At 39.6% G+C, this 22,803-nt stretch overlaps 1 protein-coding gene across 1 annotated transcript in view; it reads left to right on the forward strand.

The window, feature by feature from the left end:
• Nucleotides 1-666: 666 nt before the first annotated feature.
• Nucleotides 667-22,803, forward strand: part of RAB3B (RAB3B, member RAS oncogene family) — a 56,849-nt gene continuing 34,712 nt past the window's right edge. Inside the window, exons 1-2 of the mRNA XM_026854357.1 lie at nt 667-684; nt 9,678-9,905. Coding sequence (XP_026710158.1) covers nt 9,678-9,905 — 228 coding nt within the window. The 5' untranslated portion in view covers nt 667-684. The remainder of the gene's footprint in view (nt 685-9,677; nt 9,906-22,803) is intronic.

The raw sequence follows: 22,803 nt of genomic DNA on the forward strand, positions 1-22,803 counted from the left end.
GTGGGTACAAGATCAAATCCATATGCTGCTGTATGTATGTGTATAACTAAGAAGGTTTAATTTCCTGTTGTGCTTGCTATAGTGGAAGCGGCTGTATATGCATTTACTGAGACCTTGGTGTGATCCCTGCTTTCAGAACTGTTTTATCAGGACAATTTGTAATGTAAGTAAGAAGAGAGGAAAATAATCCAGTCTTTAAATCAAGCTTCCTTTGCAATTTTGACAAAACTGTGCTGCCCTCTTTGCAGGTTCAGTACATTTTCAGGTAACAAAATCAGAAGACTTAGTAGCTTTAGGTTTTAATAGCAGTAGTTCTTGCTACATCTAGGTGTAGCAAAGCAATACATATAGTATTCATTAGCATACTAGTTGTCACTGTCATGTCATAGTCACGTCAGTTGACTTGCATGGTTTCAGATAGTTTTTCCCTATTTTCATTTTCATATGATCTGATGCAGCCCCAGATCAAAATGGGCAGATCACAGCGTTGTGTTTCAGGGTCTTGCATCACCTGGCTGGTCGTACTGCCAGGGAAAGGCACTCACACCCACTTAACCCTCCCCAGTAAGTCCACGTCTGTTCTCTGTTTCTAGTTCAGCCCAAGGAAGTATTTTTTTTTTTTTTTCTGAGGCAGTTCTCATTGAGAGACTAACATTGAGGAATGTCCTGAACTGGTAATTTCAGGTATGCTTCTTGCTGTTAAAATGTATCTTGTGCTTAAAGTTCTGCAATATTTAGTGAGCTAAAATTGGAACTGTGTGCTTAGCTTACTGCAGCATGGTGGTATTTGATCTTTGAGGTAAGCAATAAGACTTCTCTTTGGAAGTACTAGCCAATTAAAAAGCGGGAATTGTGAGGGTGCTTGTCCTAATCCCGGTTAGCAGGTGGTTTACTTTGCAGCATGGAGAATATCAGCACAGAGAAACAAAATAATTTGTTCATCACAGATTTTCTGCTTGGAGGAGGAGGACAAAACGTGGCAAATTAAACTACTTCTGTGCTGCAGAGGCATCCTGAGCTGGCCCTGTCTCCATGTGGTTCTGGTTTACAGGTGGTTACTAGAAGACAATACCAACTTCCAGTCACCTGATTTGGTCAAGACAGCAGCTTGCTTTTACCAATAAATTAAAGGGTTTAGACCTGGTGATGCAGAAAAATCTGTAACTGTCTCCTGTGCACTGGTGGAGGGGTGTCTGCCTGAATCTCCACATGGTGTGATTCCAGCTCCAGATAGTAGGAATTCCATCATGTACCTGAACTCACCTTATCTTCCACCACCGTGGGAGGGCATGGTCATGGCTTTCTCCATGGAGGGCTGTATCCCAGCACAGAACGTAGCTGTGCCCTGCCATCCAGCTGGGGAAGGATCAGCAGGGAGCTACACCTCTCTTTCTTGTAGCAGAGTTGTTACAGAGTTGTCTTGTGTTTCTCTGGGTGTTTTAATATCACTGCTGCTTCAGTGTATTCAACAGTGAGATACTCAGAAGTATTTCACTATAGCCAGTTCATTCTCAGAGAAACCGTGGCAGAACTGCAAGGCAGGAGAGCAGATGAGAAGCAGACTGAAGTCTGTTATCTCAGTCATTGCTGCAATGTTTGTAACAGGAAGCAAGCTTTAATGATGGTAAGTTTTGTAATAGCAATCAACCTCTTCAGCTCGCACTGTTCTCTGGGTTCAGCACTGGTTTCAGGGTCAGATTCAGCTGGCTGTTCCGTAGGTCTAGAAACGGTCTGGCTCCTGGGGTTCCCAAACTTGGTGGAATATTCAGGGAACTGCGGAAATCTCTTCATCCGCTCTTTAGGGCATAAGGAGGATGTAAAAGTCTTGTTCCGTGCATCCTCTGGGAGAGAGCTCAGCTGGGTTCAGTTAGTGGCTACCCTTTATAAGGGGAAATCTTTGTACTGTTAAATATTTTTCTCTGTATCTCCTGGAGTAGCATGTTTGCCAGCAGGCATGGAACTATGTGATGATAAAAGAGGTGCAATGAAAACACTCATAGAAGAGAGTAAAAAATGTGGGAACTTTTATTTCTTTACATTTGTTGTTGTTGTAGAATGAGTGACTAATTCCTCCTTCCTGCAAGTTTTGTTGTGGGTCTAAAATGGACTAAAAGGATGTTGAACATCATGCAGGAAATGGGAGAGGCATGGCTCCAGACACGGAGAGACATTTGGCTTGGGGAAATCTTTCTAACAACAGTCCCAGCCTGCTGACTAACAAAATCTAGTTGTAAAGTTAGGGAGTTGATGGAAAAGGGATGATATCCTCAGGTTTTCGACTTTCATTCCACACTCAGCAAATTCTTTGAAGACTTTTTAAGGCCTGTGTTCCCAAATCTGAATGGGCAATAATAAATAACTGCCTACATTGTTTAGAGGTTTTTATCCTTCAGTGGTCATGCATGTATTGAACTCATTTGAAGCATGTGAATTCTGGACCAACTCCACCACAAGCATCTTCTTGCAAAGACTTCTGGACTCATTAATAAATCAATTTTAGTTTTTGCTGTCAAGATGAGGGGCTTACATTTTTAAAGTAATAAACATAGAATTAATTTTCTTTCTGTTTGCACTGTTGAATTATTATTGTTGTAGATCTATCAATTAAGTTATTTGAATGACACCTCAAAATCAAGTTCTGGACAGTACTGAAGCGTGAGCCAGAGGCTGTCATGGGGAGCAACAGCTGCGGAGGGGAGGGATGTGAGAACAGGAGGAAACATAACCGATGCTGAAAAATGGGCAAGAGCAAGGTGCTGTCTTGTTGCCAGATGAGGTGATTGTCCATTGTGTGAATCGTGAGAAAGGATTTGTCCTTGTTTGATCCAAATTCTGTCCTGGAATAGGTAGCTGCAGCTTGTTTACAAAAGGTCTGAATTTGTCCACGTGTTTTGGCAGTCTCCACAAGGCAAGATAATGTAAGTCAAGATGACAAATGGTGGTTTACCCTTGTTTACTGGAGTAGAAATGCACCAGGGACAAAGTTGGCCTTTAGATTATATTAGTCATAAAAAAGAGGACTAAATTCTGTTATGTTTTTATGCTCGAAATCTGGAATAACTATTACTTTAAGGCAGTTATTTTTGTATAGATGTGCTGTAAGTCACAGACATTTCCACGTCCTATCTCAGTTTGCCTTTGCAGCACAGTAGACTTTGACCCAGGCTTTGTGCAGAACACCAATGTATACAGATGTATTTCAGCTGCTCCTTGGTTCCATTTACCTTACTGCCTTTCTGCACAACAGGTATAATGATTCCTAGCTGAGGTTTTGCATCCACTTGTAGGATTTATCGAGAACTTTTACTTTAGATTAATCTAGATAACCTCCCTTTAATAAATTTTAAATGGATGGCTCCAAATATCTGCTGTTATATTAATACCTGTCACTAACTCTAGCACTGCTTTTGTTCTCTTTGGATGCTACAGGGCTTTCCTCTTTGTCTTCAGTGAAGGAAGCTCAGACCTTCACACAGCAGCGTGGTCATGGTCTAACTTACCTATCCATTAATTTCTTCCATAATACTCTCATTATCCATCTTTATCATAAACATTGTAATCCTTTTGCTTCTGCATTGCAGGTTCAACAGTGCGACCACTCTCTTGATTAATATACTCACAGCAAAGCCTCCATCTGTCTTGTGGGTTATAGATCTAAATTGGTAATGATCATTTGCTTGCAATATTTATTACAATTTATTATATTTATGTTAATATTTATTATGTTAACTGCTCATACTTTGTTTTCTGCTTCTCATAAATCTCTCATAGTACAGCATTTGTATGATTCCTTAAGGTCATGGCCTTGTTTCATTTATGGGCTTTATTCTTAAGACAGCATACATTTGCTGTAAAAAAAATTTCATTGCTTGATAAAAATCTGATTCAGGATTTAATTTAATTCCTGAGAAAGAAAAATTAAAACAAACCCACATATTTTTTTTCAGATGACAGAGCACATAACAGAGTGGGGTTTTATAATAGAAAATTGGCATAAAATTATGAACTAGAATATTTTTAATGTAGATGCACTTTTAAAGAGGTTTTTGGAAAAAAAACCCAAACAACAAGGTATTAAATCTCGACATTACACTGCATGTCAGTAATGTGTCTTATGGATTATTGCTAAGCTGCAAGTATTAGAGATGAAGAAATGTTTTTGTTTAGTTACTTTTTTGTTTATTCCCTACCACGTAACTTCTTGTATAGTTTTCATGGTCTTTTAGCATCTTCGGAGCTGTCTACAAGGCTCCCGTCTTATGTTTCTATAAGAGCCTTTGCATATGTGTGATCTATTTGACTTTAGCACTATGTACGTTTGTTTTGTTGTTTTTTTTTTTTTGAATCTTCTACTTTTAGTTAGCCTCATTATTTCTGCTTTTACTAAATGAGTATTTAATAATCTCTTTTTTCCCTCCCACACTCCTCAGTGCCTATGGGTAGCAAGGAGCCTAACAGGTACAGCTGTGTTTGTGACTGTGCCCCTTCTCTTGTTGGCTGCTGTTACCACTTATTCCTTCTAGACCAATAGTTGTTAGCTTCTTTCTCAGTTTTTCTCTGTTGGCTGATCTTGAGCACTGGGACTCAGGAACAGTAAGATGGAAGTAAGAAAAAGGAAGTTTGGACTCTGAAATAAAGGAATCGTTTAACACTGATAGCTCTGTAAGGCAGTAAAATAGTGTATCAGGAGAAACAGCAGAGGCTCAGTTGCTGAACACACACAAAATGAGGCTGGACCCTGCCTGGAGTAGGATACTGTCATAAGATCCTTGACTTGTAGAAATACAGGGGTGCAGTTTCACCCCCATCTTCTCACCTGCCTAATAAAAGAAACATGTGTGTGCTAGCTGCTGCTGCTGAAACAGTTAGACAGTCACTTTTAAATTGCCACTGGTCCTATATAACAGAAAACATACGTAACATGTAAAACATTTCCATTTTGGCTTTAAAAATAAAGCAGTGACAAATATTGAAAGATCTTTTTACTGTTAGAAATGCACAGAACTTGTAATATACGTAATACACAGGTTCATAACAAGTTGAAATTGCAGTTATGTCTTAGCGTGTAGTTGGAAGTATAAGTTCCATCAGTGTGACTGTGTTTCATGGTTAACCAAGGTGACTGACACCAGACAAGGAGACTCTTTTCTAAATTCAGGCTTCTTCCTCGCAATGTTGGGAAAGAGAATGGGATGTGGAAGCGGCCATGTCTGTGAACAAACCCATGCTAAATACAGACGCCTAAACTTCCAAGGGTAATGATCAGATTTCTTCTTGTCTGTGAGAGGATAGGGAAGAGCAGCCCTCCATTAGTTTGTAGCCAAAACTGTAAGGGCTGGCAACACCTGAAGTCAGCTTTTGTTTTCTTCTGCAAATAAATGGATGGTAAGATATACCAGTTGATTTCTAGCCAGCACCATCACCTTTAGATGGTTCGTGTGCTGCTTTTCACAGAAGTTGTCTGTAGACTGTAAATACTGCAGAACAGGGGCAGCAGTGGCCACTTTTAGTGATTTGTAAGAGCGGTAACACTGATGGTTTGTGCTGCACTACAAACCGGTTTGATTCTTCACTGTGATGTTGCTCACAAATTAAAAAGCACAGCTGCGTGAAGCATCTATATGACACATTTCAGTGAGTACTGAAAGCAGCAAAGGCTGGTTTCCCATGGAGGTGTCTTAGGGTGATAGGTTTGGTTTTTTGAAACTTCATTAGAGCAAATCAGAAAATAAAGGCAGGAGAACCACCTTGACTGAGGAACATATTCTTTGGTGGCTAATAAGCTCTGATTAAGATTTTATTGCTTTAGAGCATTTGTAGCATCCTCCTCCTATGTGGTTTCTTTGTCTAATAAAAGACGAGCTCACGCTGCAGGCTTTTTCCTCAATAGGGAAATTATAAGGCATCTCATAGCTACATAACTGCCTATTCTCACAAAACTAGTTGGAAGTGGACGTGTTTGAGACCTTGTTCCCATTGCTAAAGCATATGGGGAAAACAGGTTGTCAGTATTAGTATGCTCTTAGCTACAAAGAAGTGGACTACCTAGGTAAAGAACTGAAAGATGCAAGGTTTCATACTGAAGTGTTCCTAAGGACAGTCTGATTGGCAGCTTTTTCTTCTGTGCAATGGGTTTTCTGTAATGTGGCTAAATCTTTCCTGTATAGATATTTTCTTGAGGATTATTCCAAGGCAGTCAAAATGGAAAGTCACAAGCTTCTCTTTTGTACTCTGTGTGCTGGTCTCATTTGAATTGGTCTTCTGTAACAAAACCCTAGTTAGTCTGCGTGTCCTGGTAAAACAGCAGAGATGCTAGAGTCACCCCAAGCAAAGAGCACATGTAGCTGCGTGCCCAGCGATCAGGGGGTTACACTGCCAGCTAAACATCCGTCCACCAAGGTGAGAATAAAATCCTCTGGGAGCAATGGCTGCATGAGATGTTCTGACAAGTTGGGCAGGCAAGAGCTGCCCGACATGGATGTATTGTCACCTTTTCCCTCCTGCTGAGGCTGAATCTCCACCAGGTGTGGAGGGCGTGCAGGAGATGTGATTTTGTGGACCTTTCTCTCAGTAGCATAGCAACTGCCATCGCTTCCCACCACTTGGGCCCCTCTGCTTAGCTCCCTCAGCAGTGCTGGATCGGGAACTGAAACAACTTTAAAAACAGCCCTGCAAAACAGAAGTTGTAGGAGGATTTATTTTTAACTAGGATCTCTCTGTTCTCTGAACCAGCTCTCTGCGTGGTCTTCAGGACTGACATAACTAGGGAGCGCTTGGAGCAGGGATGGGACAACAAGTGGGGAAGAGGAAGGGAGGGGAGGAGAATTGGGAGAAAGGTCTGCTAGTTCCTGGCTTCAGGATTCAAGTGCAAATTCAGGGGCAGCCCTGTGAACACTTTCAGCCCAAACACTGGTGGAGTACAGCTTCAGTAATGATCTACAATCTGGGGAGTAATCAGTAATTAGCACTGAAGTCCTTTTGGTTTCACTCTATTGACCAGAGGAGGGGGAAGGAAAAAGTCAAATTTAAGCAAGGGGATGGAATTTTCTTTGAAATTTTTTGTGCTTCAATGCTGCCTCTAATGATTCAAGGAGCTGGCCTGCAGCATCTTCAGTGTAGCACAGTGGCACGCACAGGCCAGTGAGTGTTGTGCTTCTATGACAACAGCCCCGCGTTCTGTACAAGTATCATTTGATCTTATTTTCTGCATTGTGCTTCTAACAAAGCTGCTCTAGCTGGCCGCATTCTGTAATTGCTTTTTAACTGAGATCTGAAAGTCACATTTGTAGCCAGGTACACTTTTGATTATAGCAATCTAGGGGGGTTAATAGAAGCAGCAGTGTTTCATTCGAAAGATCAGTTTGGAGTGTGTGGACGGATTCTGTGAAGGCAGGGATAGAAAGAAAATATTGATTCCTGTATGATCAGTGGAATATTTCTTTGTTAAAGGTCTGCCTCCAATTCTTTACATGACCAGGCTTCAAGTGATGAGGGCATCTGACTTTTCAAGCCTTTGTGAGTGGAATGGAGAGGTAGAGATTTTTAGTTCTTTTTTTCTTCTTTAGTAAGTGCACATGAGTTCTCAGGGGCATTTGTGGAAGTTATGTATGTGTACGAGGAAGATAAATGACTCAAATAGACAACTTCTTACTGTCTTCCAGCTTGGTGATGGTACAAATCAACTAATCATCTGGATTCATATTTTTTTGCAGCTGAGATTCTAACATTCAAACTGAGGTGGTGTGTGCCTTGGCCTGAGTGTGTGTGTGTGTGTGTAAGTCAGTTGGATGTTGAATTTTCCATTTGAGAAATTCCTGTTAAGAATCACAAGGCATGAGTAGAAGAGCTCTTTTCTGATACACTGATGGGAAGGAAATTTGTACTTGGGTTTTCTGGAGTGCTTGCAAAGGACTGTAGTGTTACTGAATAGCAGCTGAATTTCAGAAGAGTCTGTATCACAATTGTGTTGTATCCTACAGAGAATTACTTGTGGGAAGATTTTACTGCATTGAGTGCAGCTGTTGACTATTGAGCTATGGATAAGTTCTTCAGAAACTGTCCTTGTTAATGCAGTCTGTGAATGAAATGTCTGCTGCACCAGCTCTTTTCTGTGTTAAAAAGTTGCACGTGTTTTGTCAGAGATAAACCATCATGCATATTTTACTGAAATTTAAACTGGGTTGGTTTTGGTTTGTTTCCCTTCTGTTGGGGATTTAAGTTAAACTGTTGTCATCCCAATTTAAATTGCCTTTGGACAGCGTTTTGGTTTATAGCTGTTTAACTTCAGTGAGTTTTGAGCTGTGTGTTTTGTTTTGTTTCAGTGGGTGAGTGAAGTCCTGTGCACAGGTGAGACTTGCTAAGAAGGAAAGTGTTTGGGCACATGGTAGATGTTGGTGGGAGTTTTGTTCCCAAAGATGTCAATGAATCTGAATTGAGGGGAAAATTAACTTATTTCTTTGGATGCCAAGAGAAGAGACTTTGGTCTCCACTCAGGGCTTTCTGACACTGCACACAGTAGCAGGTGTCCTAGTTTGGTGGATGAGTAAACTGCTGATCAGACCTATGCTGTCGTTGCCCCAATTTGCACAACCCCCTGACTGGTTATAAGGAGCCAAGAGCTTTGCTTCTTTGATGTGGGGTAGATTTTGAAATGGCATTACAGATGAAAAGTGTGGTATATCTGTTAAAAGGTAAATTTTCCTTTTTTTCCTCTCTGTAGTAATTTGGTCTATGTAGTTGTCTTCTGCTCTGTACAAACAGATGAAAAGGGACTTGCCTTCTCCCATGGAATGTCTGAGCTGCATATGTTAAAGCAGCTCGGTGAGCTCCACCCATCTTGATATTTCAGACTCTGCAGTTGTTTTTTGGTTACTGAATCCAGTTCAGGGTCACAGGAGAAGGAGGGATCTCTGAGGCTGCATCTTTTCCCCTCCCCATCCCACCAACATCCCCAACTCTTACTTCCCCCATATCAAAAGGGATGATTCCAAATGCTACCTGCAGCCCCACTGAGCCCTCATGTTTTATGCAAGTGCTGTTTATTTTAATTGCAGTCTTGAGAGTAGATAGGTGTTGGATGGATTCAGTTTTCAGCTGAAATTCCTGGTGTTTCATCTTCTCCCATGGCTTTTTTTTTTTTCTTCTGTAAATGTTGAAGACCGAACTTTTCTCTAAGGATGAAATGGTGGTGGTGCATGCGCTGGAAATGCACATTTTCCCTAGTAGTCATAAAAGGAATTATTTAGGTTTATCTGCCTTGGAGGCTGCTTCATGAATTGCATAGTTGGATGCACTGTCAAAGATTTTAGTTCTTGGTTGCAGCACTCCAGTTTATTTGAGCAACAGAAGTGCCACCCTGCCAGGGGAGTAAAGAATGCTGTTTCCCCACTAGTTATTTGAACAATCTGCAGTAGCCATCTGTTATTATTTTCAACACAAAGTGGTGCAACAGGTGTATTTATTGGGTTTGGTACTCTTACCAGTACAAGTGGATAATAGAAATGTAAAGCCAGAATTTAAAAGAAGATTTCAAGGTGTGATCCTCTTTATTAAGCAAATGTAGTGGTTATGATATTAGAATGAAGAGAGATAAACTAAACATATGGTACACAGTTGAGGAAAACAAATGATGAACTGCTTTTAAATCTGTTCTTTTTCAATATTTGTCATTTTCTTAGATGGCTTCAGTAACAGATGCCAGATACAGGCAGAAAGATACTTCAGATCAAAATTTTGATTACATGTTCAAACTCCTGATCATTGGCAACAGCAGCGTGGGCAAAACATCCTTCCTCTTCAGATATGCCGATGACACTTTCACACCAGCCTTCGTTAGCACAGTAGGAATTGACTTCAAAGTGAAAACAGTTTATAGAAATGACAAGCGGGTGAAACTGCAGATTTGGGTAAGTGCCAGTGTTTTTACAAATGCTTTATATTAAACCCATCAAAGATATGATGGTAAAAAATAGCTTGTTTGGAAGTAGATTTTTGAATTAATACAGAATTTGATTGTTCATAAGTTTTGTGTGGCTATATCATTTGTACCCCTGCAGTATAGCTGAGTTAAGTTCTCTTTGTACTACTGTCTCACTCAACTAGTGGGACTCCTGTTATGGTCTTAAGCAGCTGCTCTATGTTCTTAGCCGTCAGTGAACTATTAAACTGCAGCAAACCCCAAGCAGGTCTGGAGCCCTTTAGTAACCACCTCTTTTTGAGTGAGCACTAGTAGGTGAAGAAATTCAGTGAGCACTTAATGAGTGGACCCTAGGCATAGATTCTACTAGCAGCTTATGTCCTCCATGTAAGATACTTGTATCTTCCTACAACTTCTGTGCCCACTCAGCAGTGCCAAGCCAGTTCACTTCATCCATCCAGGATTCTTCAGGTGAAGACAGAGGTATGCTTCAAACCATCTCTGCTGACACAACTTCTTGGTAAATCAAATGGGGAGAGAACTTGTGCAGGTAAGATGGAGGGTCCCTCCGCTCAAACACCCGGTCATGGGACATTTTCAGTGTTTTTGAATTACAGCATCCTAACTTTTTTTTTTTTTTCTTTTTTTTTTTTTTTTTTTTCAAAAAACGAGTTCTTGAGGTGCAAGTAATTGTGTCAGTAGCTCATGATATTCCTTTTTATGGAAAGCAAGTGCTTTGTTTTATTCTACTTGCTGGCAAATGACTTAAATCCTACAGTGCAAGTGCAATTTATTCTGATGGTGCTTAAACCCTCTGCGTCCCAGTGAATTACTTGGTGTGTTTAAAAAGCCTAGGCTCAGATTGCTTAAAGTACCATGGGGCTCTAGCTGAAAGGCCAGTTTGCACAGTTTGTCTGGCTTGCATAAAAGATCTCAAATAGAAGTTATGAGACTTAGATTCTCTTAAACAATTTCAAAGGAGTTAGTTCACTGACTCAAAGTAGCTGTCTACTTAGTTGTTTCTCCCACAAGTTAAAATTCAGGCTTGAAGATGAGTTGAAACTGTAACTTTGCTACCCAGACCCTGCCCCAGCTATTATACAAGCATAGTCTAATTGATCTATATACACTTGATTTATAGTTAATCTTTGATTATTGCTTTTAAATGTTTTTAATGTATTATAGCATTTAATAGTAATCACATGTTTTTATTTATTGTGATGGTCTTGAAGAGTCACAATAAAATAGAATCTGAAATGAGGAATTTTTATTTTTTTTTTTTAACTGCAACAATATGATTAATTTTATTTCTGCGTTGCTGGGTACAATGTACAACAAATTATTTAATAAAATGTCCTCTTCATGTTGCAAACCTATGGCATTAAAACTAATGTAGATAACCTGGCATGAAACTGTTTGATTTAATTTAGGGTTTAGGTAATAGGAATGTTTGGACTTCAAGCCCCATAAGTAACTAAAGACAATTCCCATAAGTAACTAAAGACAATCTGTTTTGTCTTTCTTAATCTTGGAACATGAAATTCACTAATAAGTTGTGTAAAAGCAGGACAGAAAGCACCATGAAATATTTGGGTTTTTTGCAAAGATACTGGGATTAAAATGAATTGAGCAATAGTTTTAATTAAATGTTTGCAGGCTTTGGAGGGAAAAAGGTTTCAATAACCTTAAACTTCTTATGAAAAGAGATGTCAGGTGGATTCCTCGGAGGGTGCTATCTATAGGACCTGTAATGTTGGAGTTACCAACAACACTGTTGATTTAAAATTTATTTTCAATAAAAGGTTTATGTAAGTGTTTGACAGTTTCTAGAGTGACTTGTGCTCTTTTCTTCTCTCTTTCTGTGCTCCTTGCATGCTTCCCTGCTGTGAGTCATGATTTAAGGACCTTAACAAAAACATTAAGTGTGTACCTCTATAAAAAACCACAGTATTTGAACTTGTTTGCCTCCTGCCTGTCCTGAGATTAAACTTGTTATTTCGATGTACAGAGTACATTTAGTAGTAGTGGAGGTCATTAGCATACCAAAACTGTGTTTCTTGTGTGTAGGAAGGAAGAGTTTTCTTACCAACCTGTCTTCCAATTATTTTTTAAAATGGTTTACAGCCCCTGTTGAGTTTCTGTGAGTGTGGGACCCTGTGGCTCCATTGAATTCTTTGCTTTTACTTACAACTTTCTAGCTAGGTTGACTTTTTTTTTTTTTAATTATGCTCCCCCTAAGCTCGATGTTAAGTCTTACCTGAATCACGTTTAATGTGAAACTAATAAGTGAAGAAGGAGAAGGTAGAAGCATTTAAATTAATTACTTCAAATGTCTTTATAAAATCCAGAGAGGAGCACTTCTAGGAACCTCTAATGTTCTCTGTTCTGCGGAGCCAGGTCTCTTTCATTTCATGGGTGCTTGTGGAGCTCTTAAGTGTATGCAGCAGTGGCAGACTGGAGGTGCTCAAGGTCTGTGCACAAATAACCTTTTGTGTCCTGCAAATCTTAAGGTGGGGCAAAGTTCCTACTGCTGTGCTGTTATCCAGAGAGATCAGCGATCAGTGGGACTTTCTACATTGACTTTGCCTGTGTTGAACAGAAGAGCACAGTATTCGGGCGTAAGACTCCAGCTACAAAATGCTCATTGGGTTTTTTTTAAAACTAAGAAAAATTCACAAGTGCCAAGCAGCTGCACATAAAGGCTAACAGTGTTTTGCTGTATCAGTAAATGTCTTTCTGGCCTGTCTTGTGGTTAATATCTCCAGTAGGAATTGATGATCATTTTTAAACTAGAGATCTAGCTTTTGTGTTTGTGCTGAGTTAGAGGAAGTTAGTATTTTGTGAATCAAGATTTGACAAGCTGTCAAATGTAATGATCAAAAAAGAGTTCTGCTCTGTTTTGTTTTGATGTCATTAGTGGGCCTTTTGGTTTGTTGACATTAACCCCTCAGTCACACTCTATTTTAATAGAGAGTCCTATCAGTTGTGCTAGTGACCTAGCAGTCTGGGAAATGCTCTGTTTTGAAAGATGTGAAAGGAGTATCTCTTGAGTTTGAGAGGAATGGGACATAGCAAAGATATTAATGTTTTTTTTTACGGTTGAATGATAGCTCTGCTGTTAGAGAACAAAATTTAAAATGGTCTGGAGAGGGGTCATGTGAAATAATGTTTTGTAGGTTTCTTGGTTTGGTTTGGTTTTCTTTAAAGAACTCCAAGATCAGTTGACTGTGTTTTAATTTCAAGTCTTTTCTGTCTTGTTTAGGAATGGTGGCTCTGTGTAAATAGAATAAATTACCTTTATTGAGAAAGTTCATTTTGTAGTTGGATGAGGTTTGGTAATTTGAACATTTCTAATTTAAAACATTACTTAATTAAATCTATTCCTATATTATGTAGATATTCTAATATCTACAGAAATGTAATTCATGGATTAGAATTTTTTAATGTCACTGCTATCAGTAATAATACCTTATATGAAAGTATCTCCCTTATATTTGTTAGGAGCCAATCTATAATATCTCCCTGCATTTGGGGTGTACATGTGGGTTATTTCTTTCTTGACCAACAGTTTTTTATTCCCAGAGTTGCTAATTAGTGATTACTGAAGGAAAGCTATTATATTTTCAGCTAGGTATGGTTTTTATTATAAATAAATCTCAAAGGTAACATTATTATATTCTCAGGAAATGCATACAGTTTATACTCACTGCTGTGTTCAGGTTGCCTAGCAGCTAGAGAAGGCTACTTTGTCCAGATCCAGATGGAAGCATGGTGAATGAATAAAAGTGATTTGGGTTTTAGGTGAGAGCAGTGTGAGACGTCTTTTTGTTTTTTCCCTTCTTCTGTTTATTTGTGTTTCTATTGGTGATAAGTAATAATGGTGGTAAGTAATAATAGCAGCAGAACTCTTGAGCAATTTAGCATTGAGATTAAAAGCTGAGGGGCAAACTCTGGTCCTTCAGGCTGGCCCAGTCTAGGTTAATTCCATGAGCATTTGGGGTAGTAACACAAATTTGTTGATGGAAAATCACTGTTTAGCTCAAAACACTTGCACACCACTCAATATGTGTTTTGTGTGAGGAATTTCATTACAGTTCCGTTATACTTTTGTACAGCACCCTACACAATGGAGTCTCATTTTTGTTGGACATACTACACATAACACATGAACATATATATGATTAATAATAAGTATAACTAAATACAGGTTTTGGCAGCTGATCTTACAGTCAAAACTACTTTCAAACCCCCTTTTTAAAGTCAAATAGAGGTTAAATTTAACTTCAGGTTAAAAGGCAAAAGGATGTGATGTTCAGATGGAGACAGCATATTTAGACTGCAGTATGATTTTTCTTTTAAGGTGCTGCTTATCAGATTTAAACTGCTAGGATAAGTACAGCTTTTTCTTTCCCAGTAACAAAAATATTTCCTTGGTTTAACTGCTGAAACCTGTAGGGGTCTGAGATTAGCTGTAGTGGATGTCTGAAACACGTGTCACAGCTTTCAGGCACAGCTGGGAAGAGCATGCAAAGCAACATCACTCTGGTTTTGTGGCAAGTATCTTTACAAACTGAAATATGAGAACTGCTAATTATGCTGAGTGGCAGTTACCATTACAAAACAAAACAAGTGTAAACCAAAATAAAACCCAAGCTGTGTACCCATCCAGAAGGCAAATATGCAGTGTGTTTAACATTTTTTTGTATCAGTTGTTGCCTGGATGACAGGATGTTACTGTGCAGCTCGCCTCATAGGAAAGGCATTAAAAGAAGTAACACTGGTAACTTAAGTTCGGTTTGTTGGTTAGTTTTTGGTTTTGTGTTGTTTTTTGTTTTTTGTTTTTTGCTTTTTTTTTAAAGAGGTAAATTTAGAACTCCATCATACTTGATTGTAAATTTTAATTGCACACTTAACCAAAAGCTAATCATGGATTTCAGATGCGAGAATCATCTATTCCCCTGGCATCCCATTCCTATCACGTTTTTGCTAGGTTCCTTATAAGCACTGACTTTAAACTTGAATGCTTGCACAAAACTTATTTCTAAGAAAAGAGATAATAAGGGTTCTATAATTTAATAGATAGATGCAGTAGTGGTGGATGTCTCTAAAGGCCTAATGGGCCTGATTCAGCTCAGTAGATTCACAGCTGTTGTGAAATCCTCTGATTTGCTGTTTAGACAAAGAACTAAAATGTACAACGTCATAATAGTGAAAAGAACAGGTTGATCCTTGTAAGAGAGACAAGATTTACATCTTATTTGCAGCAATGAGGACTTACTGGGTCCCAGGAATGAAAATCATCAGAGGTGAACAGACATAAAGCACTACTGACGTTAAAACGCAATGCAGAATATTTGACTGGAAAAGAGATACAGTAACAGTGTCCGTAATTCAGTTCCAAAGTCTTGGTTATATCTCAAGTAATAATACTCCTGCTTTGGGACGAACTTGGTGCTCATGCTGCTCTGAGTGGTCTTTAAGGTTAGAGTTGCAAGGGTGGTATGAGGGAGAGAAATAAAAACTCAAACATAAAACCCTGGGTGGTTAGTTACTCCACTCACTACTGAATTTATTTAACAGCCTAAGCTTGCTAAGCAGGGCATTCCCGTGTTTGCAGTTAAACAGTTGACATGGAAGGTTTATTTCTGTTTGTAGTTAATCACCCCAATCCCATTTCAATCTCATTATAAGTCTACGTTACAGTGAAGGCCAAATTCAACTTCAGTCTAAACTCTGTGTAACTGCTGGAGTTATTCCTGCTTACAGTACTGGATTTACTCGCACTGCAAGGTGTAGTATCTCTCTTTGTACTACATATTTGCAGAGTTACTACTGTTTTCCTTTGGTTTGTGCATTTCTGTGAAATGAAAAAAGCTACAATATTGCATTCAGAAGTACCAGGCTGTATCCAGGTGCAGGGTTCAGTGTATTTGTGTTAGTTGATAAAGAGCTGCTGATAGTTCAAAGGTTTGGACGTTTTCTAGAGAAAATGGGCCAATGTTAACTGGTTGTCCAGTTAACTGGTTGTCCAGTAGGAGAAAAGCTATATGTGGTAGATTTCAAGGGAAATTCCTCAGTTGATATAGTAAGACGATTAAGCTTTGAAAGGACAAATGGGTTTCTGGCCTCCTGACATTTTGCATTTAATGCTTTTTTACAGCAGAAATTTAGAATAGATGTTTTGTAATCATTTTACATAAGGTCTTAGACTCATGTGCCTCGAAGTATTTCCTTGTTGTCCTTGTCTTATCAGAATCACCCTTACTGTGATTTTATTTCACAATGTTGTCTTCTACATAATGACTGTGTATATTCTATGTTTAAATATGCTTGGTTACATTGTGATCAGTTACGAGATAATACAGTGGGAGGAACTGATAGTTCTCACGGTATTTGTCTCAAGTGAGCACGTACTTAAACTGTGTCATAAGTTTTTGGTCAACTGAGAAAATATAACTATTTATTGAGCTTATTCACATTTATAACTTTCATGCATTGTGCTGTCTACTGCAGTGTCATGTTTATGCAACGCTTAAGAGTGAGCTGAATGGATGATTTTAGAGATAAAAACAGGAACCTGAGACCACAAAAACTGGATTTCAGATGTGAGAAATTGTACCCTGTAGCACAACTGGAGTACCCAGGAGTTTAGCAGTGGGTACTCAGTAGTTTAATTAATGTTGCCTAGCCAGTTAAGGTCACCTTTATTCATTAAACAGTGTGAACTAAGCTCCCAGATGTTGGGCACTGATTTTCAGTGTTTCTGTTGGCAAGGCTATTTTCAGTCATGTGGAGGGAAGGTCATATGAGTATCCCTGAAGCACCTTTTGATTCGTTAGAGAGGCAAATGAGTGTTGATCCTTCTAGCACAGGGAAAATGGTATCAGTTGTTGCCTGGATGACAGGATGTTACTGTGCAGCTCGCCTCATAGGGAAGGCATTAAAAGAAGTAACACTGGTAACTAAGTTCGGTTTGTTGGTTGGGTGGTTGTTTTTTTTTGTTTTGTTTTGTTTTTTTTTTCTTTTAAAGGAGGTAAAATTAGAACTCCATCATACTTGATTGTAAATTTTAATTGCACACTTAACCAAAAGCTAATCATGGATGTAATCAGGGACATTATACCCTGTCCACAACATAAAATCATCTGTGGGTTCTGTTTTTTTTGTTTTGTTTTTTTTTTTTTAATAACCAGGTCCCCAAAATGACCTCTTATCTGGTTATTGCAGTTAATTGTGCTGAAGCTGCAGTGTAACCAAGTGTGCTCAGAGATACACCTGCCTGCTGTGTGTAGTTCTGTTGGAGGGCAGCAGTGTTGGACTCTGTGGACATGTATGGTGCCGACAGAAGGAAACACTGGTGAGAAGCATCAGAAACTGGGCAAAACCACAGCATGCTCCTGCAGTGTGGAGAGCTGGGAGGCCTATGGCTTGCTGGTTAGGTTCTCACATTTGCAGAACAACGTAACATTTACCAGGAGACACTGATCTCACTTAGATTTCTGGTGAGCTGTACTGGCTGCCCAGCTAAAATTCATGAGTGGCAAAGTGGGAAACACATAAATCCTGTTTGGGGATAGATAGATCTTTCAATAGCAGTTTAGCACCTTGCATTTTATAGTCAGGGCAGCTGCAGCCCCAACTGTATCCTAGGCATCCTAGTGTATCCTCTGTTTCTGGCACAGTCCAGGCTTTGCTGTGTTGCTAAGATGTTCCTCCTTCCAAATGGAGCTGCTGGTCCCAAGTGTTTTACCTAGCTCACACGTGGCATCCTGTGCTTCTGTTCTGCACTTTCATCTTGTTTGAAAAGTTCTCTACTTTTTTTCATTTTGCTTCACATCCATTTCTTTGCTAACTGTATATCAGATACTCACTACTTTGTGACTAAGTTGTGTTAAAAACTGAAACAAGAGGTGGCAAGAATGTTCAAAACTTGAGGGGAGGAGATGTAAGTGGAGCAGATAAATGCACTACGTTATGAGCTGCTGTGCTTTATTAACTGAAATAACTTCACATGGTGTAAGACTCAAGTGACTAAACTTTGTGTATTGCTTAAAGAAAGCTCAATAGTGGTATTTTCTCAGCCAGATTCTGGCTGGCTAGTCACTCTGACAAACTGATACCAACATCTGTACCAGTGCTAGAAGGTAAAGTCATGGAGAGAGAGCAGTGTGTGTAGATACCTGTGTACACATATGCTACTGATGTCTATCAGGTTCCACTGTCTGCTTTTGTTGTAGCCAGAGCAATAAAATAGAACACACCGGGGATCTGTGCATAGGATGTTTACTAGGCAGGGTATTCACCCTAATGCTGTTTTTGCTTTTTTGTGTGCTTATTCAAAGATCCATCTGCTGCTTCCTTTCCTTTGGTCCCAACATCAGTGATAACGCTGTGGCGGTTCTGAAGTTACTGGGTGTTTGAGTGCCATGGAAACTGCATCCCACTCGGCTGACTGCCAGCGGGCACTGAGCCCTTCCCAGCTCTGACAGGAAGCAATTGCTCCGAGAGCCAAATTGTGGTAGACTGGCATGAGTCAGCTTTGAGAAGTCCATGGAAAGCCCTTTACCGAGGACTGCAGGTCTCATTTCTTTTTGAGGGAAGAAAGAGAAATAACTGCCATCAAATGTGTTTTGGGGTTTTTTTTTAAAAAGAACTCTAAAACTGTCCTACATTATTGAAAGGCTAAAAAATGAATTCCCATTGGAATGACCACCAAATGCTAAATTGCTTCCTTACTGTGCGTTTTAGCCTCATGCTGTACACATTTCTGTAAGGCTATACCACTTTTCCTACAGTTTGCACGCTGGCTTGCTCTTGGTGAAATCAGATATCACCTTTATAAACACTTTTGCATTAACTGAAAGGATTGTTCTTGCAGAGTACTGTCGTAACAGAATTTGAAATAATGGAGTTGTGTGTAAGAGCAAACAAGAGGTGGGGAAAAAAGAGGAAGTCGATTTACTTGCTTCTTTTTTAAAGAAGTATTCTGACTGTAATATAGCAGGCTGGTGCATTAATTGATTGCACGGAATAACAATACTGGAAATTTACAGCCAAGGAGGGCTAATTAAGAAATCCATTTTCCAAGTCTCTCTTGCCTAAGAGTGGAATGATGGACCTTAACCTTTACACTTCTCTTATCCTCTCTCAGCCCTTGCAGGGTTGTAGAACTACCAAAACTGTGAAGAAAATCAGACCTAACCATGTTCCTGTGTATGTGAGTGCAGTTTCTAAAGAGGCACTCTAACTTACTTCTGTTGTTACCAACTTCAGCTGTGACAATGGTGACCTGCAGAGGTTAAATGAGGCTAAGTGTGATTTGAGGTGTGTAGTCACGTAATGTCTTGACAACTCGGGGGACAGTACAGGTGGACAGAATCAACCCTCTCTGGAGTTGTCTCCACTACCATCAGGTGTAAACACTTCTGTTTGCTCAGTGCTGCTGTAAAATACAAACTTCTTCAGCTGGAAGTCTTTTAAACTTGTTCTCTGGTCCCTTTGTAAAGGCATAGCTGACTAAGTGGAAAGCAACAGAGAATTGGGAGACAAGAAAAGAGCTAGTTAGGGGTTGGAAGGAATGATTAGATTTTCTTTCTCTAACTACTGCAAACTGCCCCTCTGCTGCAATGCAGCGTGGCAGGGTTTGTTCCAGTTCCTAATGGTTTGAACACACAGTCCTGTCTTGAGTCTCCTTTATTCCCATGTCATTTCTAAGGTGCTTAAGAGTGAAAGCTTGTGTTGTGCATTGTTGGGAATTTGTGCTATTTCAGAAATAGCTGCTCGAAGGACTGTGGAAACTTGTTTTTGATTGCCAGAAAGCAAGTTTTAGCTGTGTGCAGACATTAGAGAGAGATGCTTAAGTGACAATTTAGGGTATAGAAGTTGAAATACTATTGAGCATTTGGATTTACAGTGGTTTTTCTCCCATCTCCAATCCCAAAGACACAGTGCTAACAGTTACCAAAAGGATAAGAAGGGTCTTTAAGATGTGATTCTTATCTCCTACATGGGTATAAACTTGGAGAATCTGCAGGACAGGCTTACACCACATGTAGGGTTTAATGCTGCAATAATCTGGCCTGGTGCATCCACCTGCTCAGCAGTATAATAAAACACTGAGAGGAGATGTGTTGTCTGAAATCAAGAAGGTTGTGCTTAGTGCAGCATGGCAGGGGACTTGCAGCAAGCCTGATTTAGCTTAGGCACAGCTTCATGCTGACACAGCTGTGCCATCTCCACTTCTGGAGCTAGCTCTGTCTCTGTAAGTGAGGACCTGCATAGACAACTCCACTGCACACTGCTGACATGCCCTAAAGCCAGCGAGTGATTGGAGTGAAAAATGGCACCAAACTAGAGTTGGACCATGAAGTGAAAACCAGAAAAGCTCTAGTGCCTTTAATGATTACATTAATTACAGTGGAAAGCAACACCAAAGAAGCAGTGCTCATGAACACTGGTTTGCAAGCAGCAAGGAGTGGCCCGGAGCAGCAAGCCCAGGAGGGCTGGGCTCTGCAGGGATGGGAGTGTGGTCACAGAAGTGTCAGTCTGCACAGACACCATGTGGATTCCAGCCTTCCTGCGAGGGGGTTGATGTGTGGGCTTAGTGCTTCCTGAGATGGAGAAGTTATGCATTTGGCAAAGCTCTTCAGCCTGTTCTTATACATCCTTCCTCCCTGAAGCCCCTTCCTAGGTTGTTTTCCTAATTATGAGACATGGTGCAAAGCACAGAAGGGACTTGAATGGGTTGACTGATTACAGGAACTCAGGCCTCTAGATGAACTGGTGATCATTGCAACTGTTGTGCTATAATTATGTAACAGCTGAAAATCCATACCTGTTTAAGGCTCCTTATTCTAGCTATAATGGATCTCTATTGTAAGAATTCCCTTCTTGAAAATAGCATGCAGGAAAAGACACTGCTGCAAAGATATTAAATGAGGTAAATTTCTGAGAACTGCTCGGTCCCCTCTGAGTCTTTGGAGGTTGGAAGTGTAAAATTAATCATTTCCTTTCAGTTGTGCTTGTTAGTGATTTATTTAGGGAAAAGCAAACTGTTCCAAGGGAAGAATCTGCATCATGTTCTGCCCCCATGATGTACTTGCTACTGTTCTGAGTTGCACATGCCCCGTTCCATAGTAGCATGGTCAAAGCTGTGGCCATCATTCTGAAGTCTTGGACATGTTTGAAATTATTTCAGATTTCCTGCTGAAATTCTGATGTAAATATGCGTAGAAGCTACTTATTATTCTATCGAGAGACTGCAAGAAATCTAAAGGGAACAAATTAAGCAAAAATAATCCACACCATTGTCATGGCAAAACTGTGATCTGAATAATCTTTCATCTAAATCTGGAAATGGTCTTGGTCTTCCAAATATTTACCATTTTAATGGGAAATTTCACCCGAATCAGTGATACTTGCAAAATCTAGCTGTAGCTTAGACACAACAGCATCTTTGCATCACTTCATTGTTGGCTCAGTGGCAGTTGTCGCATCTGCAGCGCTGGCTGTGGAAATCCTCTCCACATGGCTGGGAGACTGGGAGGCATGGTAGCTCCAGTTGCATGTCAAAACCTGATGTTGCTAAGTGATGGCAAGGTAGTCACCTACCATATGGCTGACAAAATCCAAGTGCTTAAACAGAAGGAAATTAATAGCTTTATTTTTAACTGACTGCATACAAGGGGGTTATTTTCTCTGGTACTGAAAGTATCAAACATGTGCATCCCTTTCACTCCAGCTGGGATCTTTGGAATTTTAAAGTTCCTGGCATGGCAGCCATTTATCTTGCCTGAGAATGTGCCCTCCAATGTGTAATATTATGTTACCCTACAAGTGCAAGAGAGTCAGTGCAGTCAGTTTGATTAAAAAAAAAAAAAAAAAAAGAAAATCAAACACCACCCCACCCCCCCCAAACCAAGCCAACTCTGTTTCCTCTTGCTCTGAATAATAAAAAAATGATTGTTTGGGGTCCTCCAGCTAAGTGTATTAATTATCCAGTGTGATTAACATCTGTCATATCTAGTGTATCTGTTGCTCATTTCAGGGAGCAAATTACACGTGCAGTTTAATGTTTGATAGGCTTTTAAATTTTTTTGAGTGTTTTAAGCTTTATAGTGTTAATTGGTGAAGGTAAAAGTGCACCTAGATTTGTTACTACAAGAGTCTGGTTTTCAAACTTTATTTGAAGTCTTAAGATTCGGCACTAAACTCCACAAATAGATGTAAAAGTCTTAGGTTTTTATACTGAGGTTAACTGTCTCGATGTCAGGAGTGGCTTAGTTAAAATACTACCAAATTCAACATTTGTTAGTGTTTTCTGAAATCTTTGAGTGTTGGCTGGTGTAACACAGGAGGCCAAATCTGGATTAGCTCTTGGCTTTTCATAAAATATAATATTCCTGCTTTTTATATAGTAGCTTTGGCACATTTGTCCACAAACCCAAAGGAACTCAAATTCCTGACGAATAAAATATACGCGTTACCAACTTTTGATTAGTTCTGTTTGTTGTGCTTTGGTTAAATTAGATGACTTCTTGTCTGCCTGTGACCAATGTGAACGTGAGTTCTTGTATGCAAAAAACCCCCCTTTCTTAAATTGCTTTGTTAATAAACTTTTAGGGTGAAGTTCTCAAAGTAGCAAACCTTGAGTAAAGAAATATATGAATGTTGTTAAAAAATCATTGTAGACTAAACTTTTAAGGAAGCTATCTGTAAGATTCTGGTTCTCTATAAAAAGTATAAGCTATAAATGGAGAAAAAAGACAACACTTTTGCTCTGGTCTTTTTAGAGAAGCAGTTCTCTGCAAGTATCTGTGGAAGTGAGGGAGAATTAGTGAAAATAACCGAGGTGTCATTTCTAAATGCTGTCTGTTAAACAGATGGTA

The sequence above is a fragment of the Athene cunicularia genome (assembly GCF_003259725.1).
Source record: "Athene cunicularia isolate RWA chromosome 8 unlocalized genomic scaffold, athCun1 chr8_part1, whole genome shotgun sequence".
In the NCBI taxonomy this organism is placed as follows: Eukaryota; Metazoa; Chordata; class Aves; order Strigiformes; family Strigidae; genus Athene; species Athene cunicularia.